Genomic DNA, 12,003 nt, shown 5'->3' with positions numbered 1-12,003 from the left:
TTAAGACCAACATCACACCCATTTATGCAGGTGAAATACTCCAGATCCAGTTCTTATAATGACCATTACTCACTGCTTTAAATAACAAAAAATACTTTTATTATAAAATCTCATTCAGAACTCATTTATAGTCATAATTCTAACAAGACAAACTAAACTTTCACATTGTCTTGTCTCACATTGACTTTCAAAATGCTTCAACCAGAAACAGAGAAAGAGAAACAGAGAAAGAGAAAGAGAAAGAGAAAGAGAAAGAGAAAGAGAAAGAGAAAAAGGGAGGTGTAGAGCCTGACCTGGTGGAGTGACACAGAGATCACACTGAAGTCCAGTTCAGTAAACAAAAAATAGGCTCATGAAATTTAACACTTTTGTGAAAAAAATTTAGACTTGGAACAACATAATTTAAGACTTTTTAAGACCTCAATTTAGGAACATGAAATTTAAGACCTTTTTAAGACTTTTAAGATCCCGCAGCTGCACTGACTCCTGTCGAGATTCAGAAAGACCCGAATAATTCTAACTGGAACTGATGTTGAGTCTGACGACAACGATGCAGAAGAGTTTGTGTCACTCTGTTTACCTCCGGAGGTCGAGGCCGAGTTGTTCAGAAGTGACACCGAGGATGAAGAATTGAATGGATTTAGTGATTTGGAGTGAGATGGAGAGTTTGGTTAAACTTGTTCTGTTCTGTTGTTTATGTTACAGTTTATCTGAAGAACTCCTGCTATCTGATTTTATAAAATACATTTCCCCCAAAATGTGCGACTTATATTTGTTTCTTCTTCTTTATTACACATTTTTTGGCTGGTGCGACTTATACTTTGGAGTGGCTTATAGTTCGAAAAATACGGCAACTGTTCTAGTTACTCTTTATTCACTGACAAAACTTCAAAACTTTTCCATGACTTTTTCATGACTAAAGTAAATTTTCCATGACTTTATGGAACCTCCATGTGTAGAAATGTAGAAGAATCCATCCATATATTCACTGCATCGTTTTATTAGCCGTAGGGTTCGAGGTGTGAGAAAAAAGTAGCGGCTTATAGTCTGGAAATTACGGTATGTCTTCTTATATAAAAGCGGAACAGGCAGATCGGAAAAGCAGAACCAGGTTTACTTACGTTTTAAAACAGGGGTCTCCAGAAAGCAGCGTCATGCCGATAATCACCTGTGAAAAACACATTCTGATCAGAAAAATGCTCTTTCGGTCTTACAACTGATCTGATCATCTGAAAATATAAGTATAACCGTGTAAGTGTAGTTGTTTGTGTTCACCTTGAGGATGGAGTTGTCTTGTCTGGTGTTCTTGGTGTCGTATCCCTCCAGTAAACAGCAGCGCACGGTGGAGCCACAACCAGCGAACTCCGCCATGTTCAGATCTGCAAAACCCAACTACAGCACAGAGAGGAGACACACGTTATTGACTCTGAGCACAGCGGGGGAAGAAGTACTCAGTTTTGTGACTTAAAGAGCCATCAAACACCCTCCCGAAGATTTACTCTGTCCCAAAATCTGAGCAAAATCTGAAAATCCTCCAGAGTACGAGAGAAAGTGATGATTGACAACCGACCGACAGACACAACAATTGAAGCAGAGCGGATGTTTGTGCTCGGATTACACCGTCTCTCTTTTCTCCATAGTTACAAATATCTGGGCACCGTAATGGACAATAAATTTAAATTTGACCTAAACACTGAAAGCATCGTCAAACAAGGACAGTAAAGAATGTACCTGTTGAGAAAACCGAACACTTCACATAAACAAAACAATTCTCAACCATTTTTATTGTTCTTTTATTGAAAGTCTGTTTACTTTTTCTTTTATTTGCTGGTTTCAATCCCTGTCCTTGAAAGGATAAAAACAAACTGCAGAACATTGTTAAAACCTGCTTAAAAATCATAGATCTGAATCTGAATCCAGATACGGAGGGACACGGCGGTGCTCTGGTGGTGGCGGTGACCAGGTTGGGCCTCCTCGCGTCCCGCCCGTAGACGCCAGTATCTGCACTCGTTACGTAATAACCTGCGTCTGACTTATCAGCGCCATTAGTCATGGAAAATTCAAATGTTCTGGCTGTAGTTGATCCTAAAGAGGCCAATACAGACACGACTTTGACCCAAAAGTCAGATTTTTAACATATATGCATGAAAATGTCTAAATAAGGCCAGGGACAGAGATACACTTCCATTTAAAAAAAATAGATTTTGGTGTTTAGTGGTCCTTTAAATAAAAGTACAAATACCAAAGCAAAAAAATACATTTTTATTTGCTCAAATTATGAACATGTTAAAAATAAAGTCTGAGCTTTTTCAGCAAGTCTCACACTATAATAAAAAATACTTTAACTTTTCAGTAGAGTTAAGAAATCACTAGAAAGTAGAAACCACTAGGGGTGTAATGGTGCATGTATTCTGGCCAAACCGTTTCAGTACGAGATGTTTGGTTTGGTGCAGGGGCTGTGCACAAGTATGTTTGTGCAATTAATGTGCGTTTACATTCCTCCACTACATGTGTAGATACATGGGGACTTGGCTCTTTAATATTCACGAGGAAACTTGTCCGTGATTGGCACAGTGTTTCCCGTAGTGCTTTATAATTAGGGCGACCATCTGGACAACAATTCCCCTCCACCTTGACTACATCCCTCTGAACCACGAGAATCCTCACAAAACTACGAACGTCACTCCGCGGTCCTCACTTTCACCTTTCGCCATCCCCCCTGCCGACCTGGAACTGTTTGTGCTGCACTTTACTTTTTGAAAAGTTTTGTTTAATGTTTACAAGGAATTTATTTTGTACAATATTTCATACATTTGTTGCTTATTTGAGAATGTTTTATTGAACTTATTATCAGTATTACCAAGCAGCACTTTGCATTTATTTTATTTTCCTATTTGTATAATGTTAAAACAAATTGTTGGGTTAATAAAAACAGAAACGGTTTTGCATTTTGTTCCCAAACTGTCCCGAAAATCAACCAAACCGTGATTTCAAAACCGAGCTACGTGCTTAACTGTGATTTCTGAGTACCGTTACACCCTAAGAAAGTACAGATACCTCCTCAGAAACAGACCTGGAGTTGTGTTTTGCTTCATTCACACGCGTTTTGAGTAACTTTATATTATTAGTTCAGTAGAGATCGGCAATTCCAAGGCTGATATTATCCAAATGATTCTAGTGAAGCTGTGTGGAGTCCAAACAAAACAAAACTCAGAAAGTGTGTCTGTTAAAATTAACTCGGGAGCAGGTCTTTTTATACACCTGCAACTTTCCCGTAACAATAAAACATTTATAGCTCATAATTCTTCCTATAGTTGTGGTTGCAGAAGTGGGTCAGGGAGCGCTCGCCGTCCCACAGGAGCGCACCTTTGTAGTGAATGTTGTTTTAAATTAGCACGTTTCCCTTTCTCGACCGGGGAGTGTTTTCGTAGGTGTGGGGTCGCAGGAAGTTTGGCTTAAATTTAGACCAAAGCGGAAACAGATCCGGCGGTTTAACGAACGGGAGAGTTAGAGTTATTAGCGTTCGCGGCAGGATGTTTTTTAGGATTTTAACGATTGTGCTCAGAGGAAATCTTTCATCCAGGACGCACTATACTCACGGTCATTAAGGAATTAACTTAAAATAGAAATGGAGCGCTAAAGTCCTGGTTTAGTCCTGGTTTAGTCTCATTTTAGTCCTGATTTAGTAAATGGTAAATGGTCACATTTTTCTACAGCGCTTTTCCACCTTCAAGGTGCTCAAACCACTCACCCATTCACACACCAGTGTACACAGACACCCACAAGGTGGGTTAAGTGTCTTGCCCAAGGACACAACGCCAGCATTCATCTGTGGGAGCTGGAATCACACCAGTCAACCTGTGGGTCAGTGGATCTGACCGCTCAACCTGTGATGTTTATGTCGAGAGCTGGAATTGAACCGCCAACCTTCAGATCAGTGGGCGAATGCTCTACCAACTGAACTACTGCCACCAGATTTAGTCCTGCTTTAGACCTGCTTTAGACCTGCTTTAGAACTGCTTTAGTCTTGATTTAGTCTTTCTTTAGTCCTGCTTTGGTCCTGCTTTGGGTCCCGCTTTAGTCCCGCTTTAGTCTTGTTATAGTCCTCTTTTAGTCCCGATTTAATCCCGATTTAGACCCGATTTAGTCTCGTTTTGGGCCTGCTATAGTCCTGTTTTAGTCCTGCTTTAGTCCTTGTTCAGTCCTAGTTTGGTTGGTTGTTTGGTTATTTTATTTTATATTTAATTAATTAATTTAATTGTTTTAACACTCTTGTATTGGTCAATATCGATCAATATCGTTCAATATTGGTCATCGACAGATATTTAAAACCACTGTATTGGTATCGGAACTGAAAAACCCTGATGGGTGTGTCCCTAGAAAAAGGCCGATTCGATTTATGATTCACAAATGTAATCGGTCTTAAATGCAGCGTTTCCTAGTACTTCTTACTTTCTGTACAAATATTAGTTTTTGCAGGTAAAGTTTTGGGTCAGAACTTTTACCCCGCCGCGTTTTCAGTCGACAAATGGATCGGTGGGACAGTTCTTTAGTTGATTACGGCCTTTATTGCAATATGTGACGAGATTTGCGATGTCTTAAAGTAATATGACTGGAGAAGAGAGTGAAATATGAAGAGCGAAACGAAAACCATCTTAGTTTTTGTGATGTTAGATATCAGAGTAAATGGAAACGGAGCTCTGAGCCATATAAAGGTGAAGAATGCAGCGTCCTGGAGGCAGCCTGGAGATCTTTATCACGAAACATTAATATTTACAAAACCCAAAGTATCAGTAGTGGATCCATCTCTCACGGAGACTGTCCCGGCTCAAAATTAAACATCTTTAAGAGTGTTACTAAAACTAAACCAGATGCTAGAAAGAGTGAAAGAGTCTTGTTTCTCAGCTTTTTGTCAAAGAAAAGATCTTTAATGTTGCTAAACTTGACTTTTGACTGCGCCGTTTCTTATTAGGAATGCACTGCTCTGATACCGATGTCTGATATCGGCACAACAATGAAACACTCGTTGGATCGGATAGATATTGACTTCCAAATATCGGGTCAGTCGATATCCTGGTTGGACATATACAAAAAATTTATGTAACAAAAGGTTTACTGGTCAGAAAGTCTCTTCTCTACTTTTATTCAATTACAGGTGGTTTTTAAAAATAAAATTTCCTGGTTGTAGTAAGATCAGAAAGTCTCATAATGTTTTAACTTTTATTTGTACAAAGTTGTTCTATTGTTACTGGTTTCATGAGACATTTGGATCAGTTATGTCATATTTTAGTTTAGTTTAAAGGTGCATTGTGTAACTTTTCGGTTGGGCAGTCAGTCATCACCTGCTTGTTTCTATGGAAATGTTATTGCTCTGCCTGGAATGTTCCAAAATGTGACATTAAACAGCTTTACCTTACGTTTATTCAATTACACGAGGTTTATAGCTCAGAAATATCTAGAAAAACCTGGAATGTTTCACAGTATGGCATTAAACTTTTCTATCTTCACGGAGACCAAACCAGACCAAGCTACAGGTCAGATCTGTGGAGAGGCGACCCCGCTCACAGTCACAATGTCTATTTTTCTAGGTATTTTTGAGCTATAAAACCACCTGTAACTTGATTTAAATGTAAAGTAGAGGGGTTTAATGTCACACTGTGGAACATTGTAGACAGAGCAATGATGTATCCATAGAAACGAGCAGGTGACAGACCCTTAACCAAAAAGTTACACAGTGCAGCTTAAATTTTAAAAGTATTTCCGCTGCATTGTATTTGATTTTACGTCTATGTCTTTTCCCCAAGTGCTTTTCATTTTACTACCAAACTAAAAATAACTCCCACAACATTTCTTTTAATCATCTTGACCCTGGCCCTGGTTGGGAGAGAGAGAGGATCTTACCTTGGAGTAGGTCTTTCCCCCCTTCAGTTCCTGTGGGAAAAACAGGAAAACCTTATGAAGTCCTGGATTATTGCTGTTCTATTACCGTCCTGGAAATTACAGGGCAGAGGGCGCAGGCTTCACTCAGGACTCACAAATGTACGGCACGCAGGCACACGGAACGGAAAACAGGCACTGTGGAGGTCCTGGGACAGTCCTGGTGCAGTCCTGGTGCAGTCCTGGTGCAGTCCTGGTGCAGTCCTGGTTCAGTCCTGGTTCAGTCCTGGTTCAGTCCTGGTTCAGACCTGGTTCAGACCTGGTTTAGTCCTGATTTAGTCCTGTTTAGTCCTAGTTTAGTGCTGATTTAGTCCTGGTGGAGTCCTGGTTTAATCACACTTTAGTCCTGGTTCAGTCCTGGTTCAGTCCTGGTTCAGACCTGGTTCAGACCTGGTTCAGACCTGGTTCAGACCTGGTTCAGACCTGGTTCAGACCTGGTTCAGTTCCAGTTTTGCCTTGATTTAGAGTTTGTTTATCTATAATAGTGGTTGTGACTTTTATCCTGGTTTAGTCCTGGTTTAGTCCTAGTTCAGTCCTGGTTCAGTTCATGTTTTACCCTGATATAGATTTATAATAGTGGTTGTGACCTCAGTCCTGCTTTAGTCCTGTTTTAATCCTGTTTTAATCATGCTTTAGTCCTGCTTTAGTCCTGCTTTAGTCCTGCTTTAGTCCTGCTTTAGTCCTGCTTTAGTCCTGCTTTAGTCCTGTTTTAGTCCTGCTTTAGTCCTGCTTTAAGTCCTGCTTTAGTCCTGCTTTAGTCCTGTTTTAGTCCTGTTTTAGTCCTGCTTTAGTCCTGCTTTAGTCCTGCTTTAGTCCTGCTTTAGTCCTTATATAGTCCTGATATAGTCCTGATATAGTCCTGAATTAGAACTAGTTTAGACCATGCAAGTTCTGATTTAGTTCATGTTTTGCCCTGAATTAGACTCTGTTTTTCTATAAAAGTTGATTGTGACCTTAGTCCTGGTTTAGTCCTGGTTTAGTCCTGGTTTAGTCCTGGTTTAGTCCTGGTTTAATCCTGGTTTAATCCTGGTTTAATCCTGGTTTAGTCCTGGTTCAGACCTGGTTCAGACCTGGTTCAGACCTGGTTCAGTTCATGTTTTGCCTTGATTTAGACATTGTTTATCTATAATAGTGGTTGTGACCTTAGTCCTGGTCCAGTCCCGGTCCAGTCTTGATCCAGTCTTGGTCCAGACCTGGTCCAGACTTGGTCCAGACGTGGTAGAAACCTGTTTTACTCCTGCTTTAGTCCAGGTTAATTTCTGGATTTGTTTTGCTCTGATCTATACTGTATTTGATCTTCGTTTAGTCCTGGTCCAGACCTGCTTCAGTCCTGGTTCAGTCCTAGATTAGAACTAGTTTAGACCAAGTAGATTTGCCCTGATTTATACTTAATTTGATCTTGATTCAGTCCTGGTTTAGCGCCGGTTTGGTCCTTTTTTATTCCTGGTTTCAATTCTGTTCTGGTATAAATGCGGTCTTGTCCTTTCTCAGTCCAGTCTCAGTCCTTATTTAGTCCTGACTAAGTAGTTTAGCCTTTAGTCCTGTGTTAGAACTGGTTCAGATCCCGGTCCGTACCTTCCTGACGGAGACCCTGCAGACGGCTGGGTCCAGGACTCCGGTATGGGGGTTGGCGCTCATCTTGGACACGAAGGTGAACCTCTTCCTCCAGCGCACGCAGTGATCGTGAACCTCCTCCCTGAAAACACAAAACACAAATACAGCGTCAAATATGAAACTGAAATTACTGCAAGATTCAGGGGAAAAACTTACTATAATTCTTGAGTAAAATTTAAAAAATAATAATAATATTTTAATCCATGTCACAAACAGCCTAGATAGATGTGTTTAATGTCATAACGTGAAATATTTCAGGTAAAGCAACAACATCTCCATGGAGACAAGCACGTGAGGGACCCTCCACCAGAAAAGTCCTGGTTCAAGCCCTGGTTCAGACCTGGTTTATACCTGGTTCAGTTCATGTTTTGCCCTGATATAGATTTATAATAGTGGTTGTGGCCTTAGTCCTGTTCAGATCTGGCTTAATTCTAGCTTAGTCCTGCTTCAGTCCCGCATCAGTCCTAGTTCAGTCCCTAGTTCAGTCCCTGGTTCAGTCCCTGGTTCAGTCCCTGGTTCAGTCCCTGGTTCAGTCCCTGGTTCAGTCCTGTTTCAGTCCTGCTTCAGTCCTAGTATAGTCCTAGTTCAGTCCTAGTATAGTCCTAGTACAGTCCTAGTACAGTCCTAATACAGTCCTAGTACAGTCCCTGGTACAGTCCCTGGTTCAGTCCCTGCTTCAGTCCCTGCTTCAGTCCCTGCTTCAGTCCTAGTACAGCCCTAGTACAGTCCCGCTTCAGTCCCGCCTAAGTCCCTGGTTCAGTCCCTGGTTCAGTCCCTGGTTCAGTCCCTGGTTCAGTCCCTGCTTCAGTCCCTGCTTCAGTCCTAATACAGTCCTGCTTCAGTCCCGCTTCAGTCCCGCTTCAGTCCCGCTTCAGTCCCGCTTCGGTCCCGCTTCGGTCCCGCTTCAGTCCCGCTTCGGTCCCGCTTCAGTCCTAATACAGTCCCGCTTCAGTCCCGCTTCAGTCCCACTTCAGTCCCTGATTCAGTCCCTGGTTCAGTCCCTGGTTCAGTCCCTGGTTCAGTCCTGCTTCAGTCCTGCTTCAGTCCTAGTATAGTCCTAGCTCAGTCCTAGTATAGTCCTAGTATAGTCCTAGTACAGTCCTAGTACAGTCCTAATACAGTCCTAGTACAGTCCCTGGTTCAGTCCCTGCTTCAGTCCCTGCTTCAGTCCTGCTTCAGTCCTAGTACAGCCCTAGTACAGTCCCGCCTAAGTCCCTGGTTCAGTCCCTGGTTCAGTCCCTGGTTCAGTCCCTGCTTCAGTCCCTGCTTCAGTCCCTGCTTCAGTCCCTGCTTCAGTCCCTGCTTCAGTCCCTGCTTCAGTCCCTGGTTCAGTCCCTGATTCAGTCCCTGATTCAGTCCCTAGTTCAGTCCTGCTTCAGTCCTAGTACAGTCCTAGTACAGCCCCGCTACAGCCCCGCTACAGCCCCGCTTCAGCCCCGCTTCAGTCCCTAGTTCAGTCCTGCTTCAGTCCTGCTTCAGTCCTGCTTCAGTCCTGCTTCAGTCCTGCTTCAGTCCTAGTTCAGTCCTAGTTCAGTCCTGCTTCATCTGCTTCATTAATCTCATAAAAGTTCCACAATGCACCTTTCACATTTACTAAATTACAGGTGATTTTACAGCACGTCGACAGAAACAGAAAAAGAACCTCCACGCTTTTTGTCTCTTCAATTTTTACACCAATTTCTGATCTATGTTATAATTTGAGTTCTTCTCTCAAACTAAAAACACTCCGTTCCACCTCGTGACATCACCATTGTCATTTAAACACACTTAAAATAAATGAGCTGCAGTGGATTGTTCCTGGAAAATTGTGGGAGCATCTTCAGACTCTGGGCTCGGGACTGTTTTGGTTTATTTTGAGCTGAAGTGTGAGTGGAAGAGTCTGGCCTGGAGGTGAGGAGGGCAGGTCTGGAGAGTCTGTATCCTGGTTTTAAATAAAGCACTTCTCTTTGACCTGTTCCTAAAACAAATATTATGTCACACTTTTCCAGGAATCTGCAGCAGGAACAGAGCCAGCGTGACGGACAGTGAGTAATGCCCACACAAAAAAACACTCTGACGGGAATGTGTGGTGCAGAGGAAGGGCAGGGAGGAGAGGAGGGGGATGCTCAGGTCAGAGAAGGGAGAGAGGAGGTCTAGAGGAAGATTTATGGAGGTAGTGAAAGAGGACATTTAGTGAGTTGGCTTGAGAAGAAAGGACGCAGAGAAGATGGTCAGAAGAAGAGGAGGACACAGAGTAGACAGTCAGATGAAGTAGAGGAGCAAAGGAGAGGGTCATATGAAGAAGTAGAAGATGTAGAAGAGAGGGACAGATAAAGTAGAGGATGAAGAGGAAAGGGTCAGATGAAGTAGAGGAGAAGGTCAAAGAACAAGAGGAGGTCGTCAGATGAAGCAGAAGATGCAGAGAAGAGGGTCAGATGGAGCAGAGGAGCAGAGGAGAGGGTAAGATAAAGCAGAAGATGTAGAGGGTCAGATGAAGTAGAGGAGATGGTCAGACAGAGCAGCGGAGAGGGTTAGATGACGTAGAAGATTCAGATGGAGCAGAGAAGGAGGGTCACAAGAGGAGCAGAGGAGAATGTCAGATGACGCACAAGATGTAAAGAAGAGGGTCAGATGGAGTAGAAATACAGGAGACGGTCAGAAGACGTAAAGGATGCAGAGGAGAGGGTCAGATGGAGCAGAAATAGAGGAGACGGTCAGAAGATGTAAAGGATGCAGAGGAGAGGGTCAGATGGAGCAGAAATAGAGGAGACGGTCAGAAGATGTAAAGGATGCAGAGGAGAGGGTCAGATGGAGCAGAAGAGAGGGTCAGTTGAAGTAGAGGAGAGGGTCAGAAGAAGGAGAGCATGTAGAGCGGAGCGTCAGATGACGTAGAGGAGCAGAGGAGAAGGTCAGATGAGGTAGAAATAGAGCAAGTGGTCAGAAGAAGTAGGGGATGCAGAGGAGTGGGTCAGATGGAGCAGAGAAGAGGTTCAACTAGAGCAGAAGATGTAGAGAAGACGGTCAGATGGAGCAAAGGAGCAGAGGAGAAGGTCAGATGAAGAAGAAGGTGTAGAAGAGAAGGAGCAGAAAAGAGGGTCAGATGGAGCAGAGGATGCAGAAAAGAGGGTCAGATGGAGCAGAGGATGCAGAAAAGAGGGTCAGATGGAGCAGAGGATGCAGAGGAGAAGGTCAGATGAAGTAGAAGAAGCAGAGGAGCGAGTCAGACAGGAGCAGAGGATTCACTGTGGACTATAAGAGACAGGAGAAGTAGTTATATCTGCATCCAGAGCCATAAACAGATCTATCATTTGGAAAAAGGCCGTAAACCAAAGTCTAACTGAAATACTGAAATAGACTAAACTGAACTCAGCTCCGTGGGAAGAGCCATAATTATTCTGTGTAAATGTAGGCCTGCGCTTCAGACTGAAACTCAGATACGTCATTAAAACTCCTCTGAACGCCACCAGCTTTTCATTATATCTACAGCCAGGACATTTCTATTTACAGACACGCTTTCCTACACAATTAAAAATCAAAAATGTCCAAGAGAATATAACAGGTTTTCACATTTCTGTTTTGGTATAAGATTGATTACGACCTGTCCCAGTCCACGCTCAGTCCTTACAGATCTTTTTCACAACGGCTGAAAGCTGTAGGTTTTCCCGGTTAATGGTTTTCTGTGGCAAAATGTGCGTGTAAATGTCTCTTCACCAGCTTCATAAATCTGCCCCATCACCAAATCCTCAACCAACAAACTCCACAAAGGATAAACATTCTAGCATGAAGAATTTATCCACAACTATCAAGAGAAGAAAGACCAAAACTTAAAGGAGAACAACTGAGCAAAACTAACATTATGGTCATGAATAAAACAGAAGGAACTTGTTTGCTCAGACTGATTCTACAATTAAAATAAAAAATCTATTTCATGATGTAGACCCCGTTTACACTGAAACAAATCTGCGTATCACCATATCGGAAACGATTTGCGTCCAGACGCGTCGTTTCTGTGATTTTGAGCCAAGGGAGATGGCAAGTGTAAAAACGGTCTTTTCGTAGACCGACGACGAGGTTCAGTTGTTACTTAGATTAACACTGGATTTTAAGACGAGCACGGCGGCTCAGAGTGAGGACTGACTTGTTTCTGTGTCCGCAAAGCCTTCCCTATTCACACAGATTTGAGCGTATTTGTTTACGTTTTACAGAAATGAAACTTAAAACCGCATGACTCATTTGCATAAACTAAGCGCTCAAAAAAACATCTCTTTCCTTGTGTCGCTGATGTGGTTCAGCTTCTGTCGGGCTAAAGGACATGACTCGGTGGAATATGAGTGTTCTTTCTGTGACAGAGGATGTGCTGCTGATGGTGAGTCTGTTCTGTGTTTCTGTCGCGTTGGAGATGGTTCATGTGAAACATTTCAGAGATTATACGGTCTATGCGTACAATCACACGCATAGACCGTTTATATGAAT

At 42.6% G+C, this 12,003-nt stretch overlaps 1 protein-coding gene across 1 annotated transcript in view; it reads right to left on the bottom strand.

Moving 5' to 3' along the window:
- The window catches only part of eeig1a (estrogen-induced osteoclastogenesis regulator 1a), a 56,128-nt gene that overhangs the window by 12,056 nt on the left and 32,069 nt on the right, over positions 1 to 12,003 (bottom strand). Inside the window, exons 3-6 of the mRNA XM_055162088.1 lie at positions 7,513 to 7,633; positions 5,902 to 5,931; positions 1,276 to 1,392; positions 1,122 to 1,168 (exon numbers count right to left, since the gene is read on the bottom strand). Of these exons, the coding sequence (XP_055018063.1) occupies positions 1,122 to 1,168; positions 1,276 to 1,392; positions 5,902 to 5,931; positions 7,513 to 7,633 (315 nt within the window). The remainder of the gene's footprint in view (positions 1 to 1,121; positions 1,169 to 1,275; positions 1,393 to 5,901; positions 5,932 to 7,512; positions 7,634 to 12,003) is intronic.

The sequence above is a fragment of the Boleophthalmus pectinirostris genome, unplaced genomic scaffold (genome assembly GCF_026225935.1).
Source record: "Boleophthalmus pectinirostris isolate CB_2022bp ecotype Guang Dong unplaced genomic scaffold, ASM2622593v1 HiC_scaffold_4, whole genome shotgun sequence".
Classification (NCBI taxonomy): Eukaryota; Metazoa; Chordata; class Actinopteri; order Gobiiformes; family Gobiidae; genus Boleophthalmus; species Boleophthalmus pectinirostris.
This window is presented reverse-complemented; position numbering and strand designations above follow the sequence as displayed.